The following is an 11396-nucleotide window of genomic DNA, read 5'->3' as shown; positions in this document are numbered from 1 at the left end:
GTGTTAGCCAGGATGGTCTCAATCTCCTGACCTCGTGATCCGCCCGTCTCGGCCTCCCAAAGTGCTGGGATTACAGGCTTGAGCCACCGCGCCCGGCCAATTTCTTACTCAATAACAGATTTAATAAGCACATCCATAAGAATGATTAAACTTTTTCCTTTACTTCCACATCTTCTCCCTAGACCACCTCCTATCATATCTTCCAGAATAGAAAATATTTTTTCATTCTTAACTCAGTTATTCAATGGAAGTGAATTTCACACCTCTTACTAGCTGCTGAGTACTATCTGTCAATCCCATAAAAAAAGCTATGGATGGTATAAAACATGCATAGAGAAGAAACAATCTCAAGGCCCTGTGCTCTATCCAATACAGTGACATGCATAGCACATAAAAATTGTGTTGATACAATCATTCACTGATTATTCAAAATGAACATTTTGGGCAATTCTTATTGTTTAATATCCATTCATATCTCCCTACTGTCCCTGACGCTTAGGAGGTGGCCAACTTGGATACGTTTGTTTGAAAAGAACACACTGGTTTTCTGAGAAGTGCACTTAGCATTTTAAAGCAGCATTCATAAGACACCATCACTCTCAACCCTTAAATAGGTGCCCAGTCTTTTCAGTGCTAACAATAAAACCTGTGTATACTTCTATTAAACTTATCACACTCAATTACCTGTATGTTTACCTCTTAAGGGCATGGTCTGCTCATCTTTAGAGAGCTCACAAACATATAAACTGTAATAAATAGAACTCAGTAATACCTGAAATGGGTCTGAGATAAGATGTGTGTGTTTGTGTGTGTGACGTAGTAAACCATCAATAAAGGCAAAACTTGAGAAAATGCACAGTGTGTAGAATAGGGTGTAAGATGAAACAGGTGGCAAGGTCAAAAGTTGATGCTAGCAAAGCTAACAGATGCCGGCAGATCAGATTATGAGGACCCTTAAAGACACGCTAAGGAAGTTAGATATTCTACTGAAGCAACAGGGAACAGAGAAGAGTTAGCAAGGGTAACACTAGGTATTACAAAAAACTCAAGTTGTAAGTTTTAAGAATAACAAATAGAACAAGATCAATGTTGGCAATTTATAATAAGAGGGCCAAGAGAGCAAGAACTAAAAGAGGGTACTGGGCCAGACACAGTGGCTCACACCTGTAATCCCAGCACTTTGGGAGGCCTAGGCAGGTGGATCACAAGGTCAAGAGTTCAAGACCAGCCTGGCCGAGATGGTGAAACCCTGTCTCTACTAAAAACACAAAAATTAGCCGGGAGTGTTGGCCGGCACCTGTAATCCCGGCTACTCGTGAGGCTGAGGCAGAGAAGTGCTTGAACCCGGGAGGTGCAGGCTGTGCCACTGCACTCCAGCCTGGGTGACAGAGTAAGATTCTGTCTCAAAAAACAAAAAACAAACAAACAAAAAAGCGGGTACTGGCAGAGAAAGCTGAGAAAATAAAATGGATCTGACAGACACCTTGGAGTCAAAAGGATCTGAACACAAATGGTGGGGAATGTAAGTAAAATGAATAACCTGTTTAATAACTTAAACAGGTAAAAAGGTAAATGGTAGTGCTATTGACCAAAATAGGAAAACAACAGCAACCAGGAGAAGCAGCTTTAAAGGGAAGAGAAAATATCCAATGTGGCCATGTTCCTGAATTACAGATCTTTTGCTCAACTAAATTAAACTTAATGTTTTAATTTAAAAATGTTAATTAAAATGTTTAATGTAAATGTTTTAATTTAAAAAAAAGAACTCCATTTTTTAAAAACAGTTTTAAAATGCTAGGATGGCCCTGGGCTGTAAATGATTTGTATTTATGAAGAACAGACATTTTAAACAAAAATCTGCTCTAATAAAGATCCCAGTAAGTAAACTATAACCTCTATTCCTTCTATTTTAAAAATCTCACCATAAAAGATTCACGTAAATATTCAACAAAATATAAATCTAATAATATGAATACTAAAGCACGATACTTGATGTATTTAAATAACTGAACATTCATAGTTAAAACCCAAGTTAATCCCTTAAAAATATTGTATAAATAAGCCATTCCAAGCAGATGAAAATAATTCCTGAAAGAATAAAGCAATGCTTTATCCCATACTTCATGAAGAAAGATGTCTCAGTATCAAAATAAGAATAACAAATAAGTAATCTAAAATAAAGTTGTAACAACTAATAAAGCACTTATCACAGACACAGAAGTGGCTAAAACAGACTAATCTTATGAGGTAATAAAAGTAACAGCACCCCTTTGAGACGATTCTAAAGTCTTTTGGGAGTAAAGTTCTGGGAGTGTTCTCACAGATCACTGTTTTAAAATGCAAATTGCAGTGCGCACTTGTAGTCCCAGCTACTCAGGAGGCTGAGGCAAGAGAATCGACTGAACCTGGGAGGCTGAGGTTGCAGTGAGCTGAGATTGTGCCACTGCACTCCAGCCTGGCGACAGAGCAAGACTCCGTCTCAAAAAATAATAATAATAATACAAGCAAATTGCATACCTGCGGGGGTGGGTAAGGGAGTCTGTAAACCACTTACCAAGTGTGTCTACTATGGCCAAGCACTATACTATGATATGAGCACGTTCATTTTCAAACATTTAGTAAGTTTTTACGCACAGGAAAATTTAATAGTTGAAATTAACACTCTACCAAAGGCCTTCACTGATATTCTAAAAACTATTTGCTCTGACAGTTAAGATACTGATTCAAATATTTTTAGGGGATCTACTAGCCGGTGACTAAGAACAGGTTAAAGTGAACTACATGTAGGGGAAGGCAACAATTCAGAATAGAACAGTTAAAGAGGGAAAAAAAAAGGTTAAACAATGCATTGATTAGAAAAGCAATAAAAATAGGAGATTTGCCCCTGGAGAGTCTTTTACTGTAGTAGAAATAGCAACCATACAAACATTACAGAAAACAAAATTAAGAAACGGTTAAGATCTATAAAATATGTTACCCAATACCACTTCATATTAGTTCCCTACTTCACAAACTCTAAAGGAAGGTCAGGCAACTTAGTGTTTCTTATCAATCTGCTCTTCTATCCTAACTCCAATGTTTGAGTGACTATACAGTGTCTTTTCCTTCAAAAGTATGTATGGCTTGCTTTCTCCATTTCCAAAGAAATCAATCAGCACCCAATACTGCATCAAAAACAAAAACAAAAAACAAAAAATCAAACTCCCACTTGGGCATTTACATGAGTACACCTATACTTCAGACTTTTTAAATTGTTATGGAAAACCCTTAAACCAATCAAATAAACATAATCCCAACACTTAGAAGGATTTAAAATGTAAATTATGTGTTAAATTATTTATATAACTTATCATCCCAAATGGGATATTTTTGCGAAAAGAGATGCTATTAATAATTATGCCATGAGAAGATACAGATCTGAGCTGTCCTGGGCAAATCAGAATGTAAAGTCACTCTACTTACAATGGAAGCTCAAAAGAGGTAAGAATGGATCCTCAAAACTAAGTTGTAGCAGGGAGCAGAGACTCATGCCTGTAATCCCAGCACTGTAGGAGATGTGAAGATAATTTGAGCCCAGGAGCTAGAGACCGGCCTGGCCAACACTGTGAGACCCTGTCTCTTTTTAAAAATAAAATAATTATAAATAAATAAATATAAAATAAATTAGCCAGGTGTGGTGGCATGCACCTCTACTCCCAGCTACTTAGAAGGCTGAGATAGGAGGATAGAATGAGCCAGGGAGGTTGATACTGCAGTGAGCTATAATTAGCTGAGGCAGGCAGACTGCTTGAGCTCAGGAGTTCGAGACCAGCCTGGGCAACATGGCAAAACTCTGTCTCTACAAAAAATATAAAAATTAGCCAGGCGTGGTGGCATGCACCTGTAGTCCCAGATACTGGGGAGGCAGATATGGGAGGATCACTTCACCCCAGGGGTCAGAGGTTGCAGTAAGTTGAGACGATGCCACTACACTCCAGCTTGGGCCACAGAGCAAGATCCTATCTCCAAAACAAAAAACAAACCAAACAAACAACAACAAATGAAACATAGAGAACAAAACACAAAGTAACTCCATAGAACACAAAAATGGTGCTTTTCCAAACTTTAATCTTTTCTGTTAATAAAAGATATTAACACTTTTATTTTCTCAACTCATACCACTTCCCCAAATCCTTGGTATCAACAGCAAACATTACTAAATATCGTCACTTTCAACAGGAAGTAGTACTGTAAACACTCAAGACTTCCCTGAGTTCAAACTGCTCTTCAAGTACTATTATGTGGCCTTGGACTAGTTTTAATTAACCTTTTCTGAGCTTCAGTTTCCTCATCTGTAAACTGCTTAGAATGACATCTAGGGCCAGGTGCAGTGGCTCACGCCTGTAATCCTAGCACTTTGGGAGGCCAAGGCGGGCAGATCACGAGGTCAGGAGATTGAGACCATCCTGGCTAACACGATGAAACTGTGTCTCTATTAAAAATACACAAAATTAGCCAGGCGTAGAGGCACGCGCTTGTAGTCCCAGCTACTCGGGAGGCTGAGGCAGAAGAATCACTTGAACCTGGGAGGTGGAGGTTGCAGTGAGCCGAGATCACGCCACTGCACTCCAGCCTAGGCAACAGAGCGAGACTCCATCTCCAAAAAAAAGAGAATGACATGTAGTACACAGCAGACACGTAAATATTAGGTTATCTTCACTACCAACAGTATGAATTCTTTAATGTTATCAAACATGACTTAACTTACTGACCCACAACATTCAACTGATTATTTCAAATATTATATTATTCACTATAATGATTTTGTCTATAGCTGTTTGACTTCTTTTCTCTTGAGTCAGTTTGACTATCCTAAGGGGATGATGAAAGCCCACTACTTAGAAAGAACAGTTTACTATAGTCACATTTTGCATAAGGAAAACTGACCAAGGTTACACACACAGCTGGCAAATGTTAACAATGGGATTTGAACCCTATCTATCTACTTAATTCTAAGGCCCTTCTCTTCATACTTAACTACCATAAAAGATAGTTCTTTCCAATCATATTTTAATTCATCATGATTTCTGAAAATTTCCAGTATTATTCTACAGATACAGACTAGCAAAAAAGAAAAAGAAAAAAGAATCCAGTATTACATCACCACTGGGAATAAAAAATAAATAAAAATGCTTAAAATATTATCATGATATTCTTCCTATTACAGTGGGTAAATTTTAAGATAGAATTGTTTAGCGATTATGTAGACAAACTATGATCAGCTATTTAAACACTATTTGAAATGGCTGGTTTCCATTCCAGTTATCCCTAAGAGCTTAGATTAAAGCAAGAGCATTTGAGAGATGTATGTGATTCATACAAAAGGTTATTTTTATTACTATTTTTAAAGTCAGTCAGTCTTACTCAAGGTCATAACACTAGTGAGAGATCTGAGAGAAAACACAAGTCTCCTTACTTGCCTACCTAGTAAGTCTTCAACTTCACCACACTACATAGAATCTTAGTACACAGGCTTTCTTTAATGCTTTCTTTATATATTACTGTGTTGGAAAGACAGGAGAAAGCACTGTTTATCATACTAAGCTATAAAGATATTCTCAAAATAAAAGACATTAATTCAGTGATTTAAAGTTAGACTCTGGATTTTTTGAAGAATATCAGACAGGGCCCTCTTTCCTGTTATTTAAAAAATAAGCAGAAACCCAGCTATATGTGCCCCCGACAACCTAGAGCAGCTAATAGTTATGAGCCTATGCAGTGTGTCTGACTTAACACTACACTAATAAAGCAGGGTTCAACCCCCTATAGATTAGTTTTGCTCTTTTTAAGGCACATGACATAATGCAAATCAGTAGATCTTTTGACAGAAACATAGTATCAGTGTAAAAACAGAGAGGGTAAGTTTACGAAGAGGTGAATACAAATCTGCTCTTATTTCTGGATGCCTTCTGATGATGGCTCAGTAAAGACATCATGATCTACCAAACAGTAAATCTGAAATTAGTCCTATATGTAGATGCAACACTTTGTACATTAGAAATTTACAAAACTTAAGACATAGTAAGCAAAAACTATTTTTAAAGAAAGTCAAGATGAGGGTAATCTACTTTAAAAAGAGTTTTGCATTAAAAAGAAAAAAGTATTTTTACAAAACTCAAGAGCCAGAAACTCAAGGCTGCTTTTAATTTATTCCAATGAATGAATTCTGGGATACAACAAAAACAAAAAAACCTCACCTGTCAGGAAAGGAGGAGAAGACTGGTGAGAGAGAGACAGGCAAAGAAGGAAATCCCAGAAGGTTCCTTGCTGCCTGTGAGATGAGGAAAGATAGAAAGGCTTGTGGGAGAGAGAACCCAGAGACAGAAATCTCAGTAGGTTTTTCTTAGCTATCTCTGAGGTGACAGTATTAGTGCTTAAACTGCTAAGAAATAAAACTAATGAGAACATCTTATTTTAAAATATTTTTTTACTGGATGAAGGTTACACAGATAAACTGACATGCTGCTATCCACCAGGCAGCAGGAAGTCTAAACCCTGGTCACTTTTACTCTGCATATCTGACATGTCCAATGAGAAAGTCTGGATTTAAGCTTTTTTCTCTTAATATACCATTCAACCAAGCTACTCTTTTCTAAAAACCTCAGATATCCTTCCTCCATCCCACAAATAATTAAACTCTTTCAACCACTGTTTCTGATTATGACATTTTTTTGATCTGCAAAGCTAACTTTAGAATTACTAAATATTTAGAGAGAGTGAAAAAACACCAGTTTGAAAACATATACAATATACATCTAAGAAGTGATACAGGGAGTCTAAAATTAATGTAGGGGTATGACTCTCTTGTTCTTAAAGAATTATCAGCAAGTTCAAGTTTGTCACAGACAAGAAGGTTGAAGCACACTGTTCAACCCTGCTTTTAACATATGTTATTCTGCTTTTTAAAGACCAAAGAAAACTAGTGGCCAGGAAAGAATAAAAGCTCTTTTCATCTGCCTCATATTTGCCAATAGCATAAATAATGCCTAACCAGATATTGCACTGCAGTGAAGCTATAGATTTTGTTTAACAAAAAAAAATTCAATTTCTTCAATTTTTATTAGGGCTGAGAATTTACCTTATGCACTGGTCTAACAAGTTTATTTTGGCAATACTTAAGCTTAAGCACCTTAACTCACCCTTAAATCAGTCCTTTGAAAATGACATACTCTTTGGAAAACGCTGTTCTGAAGAAGGGGAGGGTTAGCTAGCTGCAGGGTGCCCTCTTGTGGCCCAAAGGAGAGACTTGGACTCTTTTCTGCATCTGAAGAGCACAGCATTGGATGGAGTGAGTCTCATGAAGGTCTCTATTCTACCAAAGTAAAATAATCTCCAGGAGCAAGCAGTTAATTACACATCTTAGGTCGGTTCACTGTTATCTTCTATTATCAAAGTCTACGTTAGTAGTACAGAACATGACAAAATATAGATGTCACCACAAGAGTTTCCATAGTCAAAGTTCTCTAAGTATTCATTAGCCATACGAAAAACTAAGTATTTGATGCCTTAAAATATGTAATGATGAGGTTAACTTTGGTGCCCCAAAGAAAACCACAGATTAACAAGAACGATAAAATCTATTAAGAAATGCAAAGTGTCTACTATGCTAGGCATACAAAGCTAATAATTTACAGGGGAGACAAGTGTAAAACAAACTGTAACCAGCAACATAATAAAAGTCTGTATAAAGAACTAGAAGTCAGATGAAGTGCTTATTTCTATGGCAGATAGCAACTAGACAATAGATACATCACAGCGGGGTCTTGTAGAAGATTAGAAGTTTGTTAAGTAAACAGTTTTGGGTGAACAAGAGATTTTTGGAAGGGAGAATAGTAAAACAAGTATGACTAAAGCAAACACAGTATACATATATAAAACAGCAGAACAAGGCTAGAATTTTTTTTCAAGCAAAGCTAATTACAGTTCATTACCGAAATACAAGAAATTATCTCACCAAGTCAATCAAATCACCTAGACACAAATAATCACACTAAAAATTACTGCTAAAGGCTTTTTTTTTTTAAGCCAAAAATCACAACAGAATTGTACCATCTGAAATTTAATCCCCTCCACATAGTTTGGAAGATATGACCACTATTTCCAGGAAGGTTGATGGTTAAAAAAACAAATTAAGTTCCAATGGCTCAAAATAAAGTGAGGTGTAAGTTCTTAGTATTTGTAAACATTTACCTCTCCCATTCCCCGAGATTCTAATGCAAGAGCTTGAAAATCATGATTCATTTCATCCACAGATCAAACCTGTTGAATAACAAAAACAAAAATTAGTACAAAGAAATGTTTAAACAGACTTCAACTATTTTATTATATTGCTGTTATGACTAATATTAGCATGATCTGAGAAAGGGAAGCACTGATTTCTATATGCAGATAGGTTTTTCCACAGTTCATGACAGCAACTTACCTTAAAACCTGTGGAAAAACATGAGGTCAAGGGTTCTTGAATTATTCTGTGTGCCAACAACTATGTGAAGGCAATAAAAAACAATTAAAGCCCAGAAACTGGAGAATAATCTACACTTTAAAGAAAGGAGTAGCACAGAGTAAGGTTTTTTGTTTGGTGGTTGTTGTTTTTTTTTCTTTTAATGGCATTTCTGCCTGAGGGAAGGCCTGGATGTGGAAGAAGGGTCCTTAAGAACCCAGCCTTAATGGCCTGAAGAAACCAAAGGACAGAGTCTGGAGCAACCAGAACTGCTAGAAAGTAAGAAAGGGAATCCCAGAGAGGACATGCCATATCCCATGTATAAATTACACCGGGATTTTTAGATGACACCTGAACTGCACATATGTGGGACAGACTCCAAGGAGCTCACTTAAGGCTAAAAGAATTGAGCAGAAATTTCTACTGCTGACCACCACAAAAGTCATAGAAATTTGGAGGTTGAGTTCCAACAAAACCCAGCGTTCGGCTAGGTGTGGTGGCTCATGACTATAATCCCAGCACTTTGGAAGACCGAGGTGTGTGGGTAACTGGAGGTCAGGAGTTTGAGACCAGCCTGGCCAATATGGTGAAACCCCAAAGCTACCAAAAACACAAAAAAATTAGCTGGGTGCAGTGGCACACGCCTGTAGTCTCAGCTACTCGGGAGGCAGAAGAATTGCTTCAACCTGGAAGGCAGAGGTTACAGTGAGCCAAAATCGTGCCATTGCACTCCAGCCTGGCTGTCGTAGCGAGACTCCATCTCAAAAAAAAAAAAAAAAAAAAAAAAACCAACACATACACACTCCACATTCTCCAAAGAAACAACAGAATCTAGAGCATCTTCAATACATTAAAATACATTAATCATGAAGTCTGGAATACAATCTGGAATACAATCTGCAATTACTAGACAAGTGAGAAAAAAGGAAAACGTGACCTAAAGGAAAAAGTCAATTAATAAAGAACCACTCCAAGATGACCCAGGTTAGAATTAGCAGACAGGAATCCTAAAGCAACTACCATAGCTGTGTTCAAAGATATAAAGATAAATATGCTTCTAAAGAATGAACAAATGCAAACTTTCAGCAGAGAAAGAAAAACTACAAAAATAACCAATTCTAAAACTGAAAAAAATATTTAAAAATTACACTGGATGCACTTAGCAGATTGTAAAACAACAAAAGAAAGGGTCAATGAACTTGAAAATATATCAACAAAATTTCTAACATGAAGAATGGGAAAAGAGTGGGAAAAAAATGAACAGAGCTTCAGTGACCTATAGAACGTCAAAGCCAAATAAAACAGAGATGACTCTCTAAATTGAAAATGTTGTATTTAGGAAGCAAGAATCTAATTTAGGTGCACTGGCTCATGTCTGTAACCCCAGCACTTTGGGAGGCCAAGGTGGGTGGATTACTTGAGCCCAGGAATTAAGAGAGCAGCCTGGGCAACATGGCGAGACTCCATTTTTACCAGAAATTTAAAAATTAGCTTCGCACACGTTGGTGCATGCCTGTGGGCCCAGCTACTTGGGAGGCTGAGGTGGGAATATTGCTTGAGCCCGGGAGGTCAAGGCTACAGCAGTAAGCCATAATTGTGCCACTGTACTCTAGCCTGGGTGACAGAGCAAGACCCTGTGTCAAAAAAAAAAAAAAAAAAAAAAGATAAAGACCTTATGTTCTCCATATGGTCTTATTTGGTCATAGGATGACCAACATGGTAAAAACAATGTCTCTACAAAAAATACAAAAATCAGCCTGTTATGCCAGGGCATGCCTATGGCCACAGCTACTCGGGAGGCTGAGGTGAAAGGATCGCTTGAGTCCAGGAAGTCAAGGCTACAATGAGCCGTGAGCGTGCCACTGCACTCCAGCACGGGTAACAGAATGAAAGTCCCCCCAACTCAAAAAACAAAAAAAAGGAAAATAATGTAATTTGGAGCATATGTATACACACTGGATGGTCCTACGTATGTTTGAAGAACAAAGAGAAGACTGTAAGTTATTAGAGAAACGTTACAGACTGTTTTGACAGACTGGTACTAGAGCAGCTTTTGAGAACTGGCAAGCTCTGACTAGATGAAGCTGGTCTCAGAGTAGTGGCAAGTTGCTTCCGGTGCTACTACGTAAAACAGGTCTCAGGGTTACAGTGGGCCATTTCTACAGCTGGGCTTGTTGAAAATTTAATTTTTGGATCAGATGTTAAGTGCTCAAGTGCCTTTTTCCTCTGGACCCTAGATTCTGATTTAGTTGGGTGTTACAAGAACGACCTAATGTATAATTTTCACATGAACAATACCAAAAAGTACAACTTACATGTAACTGGAGTTCCATGAATGAACAGGGTGGTAAAAATATTGAAGAAACAATGGCCAGAATCCCCCCAAATTTGGTGAGAGTCAAATTTACAGATTCAAGAAACCCCGTGAACACCAGAGGAAAGATAAGAAAGAACAAAAAATTCCACACCTACACTCATTATAAAAACCCTGAAAATCAAAGATAAAAAGTCCTGAAGATCGCCAGAAAAAAAAACAACACATTACATAAAGAGGAATAATGATGTATGAATGACTGCTAACTTGGAACCAGAAATAATGGGGCCCAGAACATAAAGGACAAGATTTTAAAGTGCTGAAAGGAGTGCCAATCCAGACTTTTACACCTGCTGAAAATACCATCTTAGAACAAAGGCTGAAACTGTAATACTGTAAAATGTATTTTTGGTGTTTGTCCACTTCCTGGCAAAAAGCTCCTAAAACCCCTGGAATCGCTGGAGTGATGAGTATCTTCTGCATGCTAATGAGCTGACTGACTGGGGGCTGGTTGCCAGGGGAACCATCCTTTTGATAAGAGAGTTTGAACTTTCACTTCCCCCTCCCGCTTCCAGAGAGGGACTGAAAACTTAGTTGATCACC

The 11396-nt window shown here is 37.7% G+C and overlaps 1 protein-coding gene across 6 annotated transcripts in view; it reads right to left on the bottom strand.

Moving 5' to 3' along the window:
• The window catches only part of PUM2 (pumilio RNA-binding family member 2), a 108330-nt gene that overhangs the window by 75548 nt on the left and 21386 nt on the right, over positions 1–11396 (bottom strand). For 2 of the 6 annotated variants that reach the window (XM_011951090.1, XM_011951098.1), the window contains exon 2: positions 8230–8298. In XM_011951090.1, coding sequence (XP_011806480.1) covers positions 8230–8280 — 51 coding nt within the window. In that variant the 5' untranslated portion in view covers positions 8281–8298. Of the gene's footprint in view, positions 1–7178; positions 7304–8223; positions 8855–11396 lie in introns of those variants that run through there. The other 4 variants (XM_011951119.1, XM_011951125.1, XM_011951113.1 and 1 more) reach the window with 3 other exon arrangements.

Source organism: Colobus angolensis, unplaced genomic scaffold (genome assembly GCF_000951035.1).
Source record: "Colobus angolensis palliatus isolate OR3802 unplaced genomic scaffold, Cang.pa_1.0 Scaffold109, whole genome shotgun sequence".
NCBI classification, from domain to species: Eukaryota; Metazoa; Chordata; class Mammalia; order Primates; family Cercopithecidae; genus Colobus; species Colobus angolensis.
Note: the sequence above shows the minus strand (reverse complement) of the source record. Positions and strands in the feature narration are given on the sequence as shown.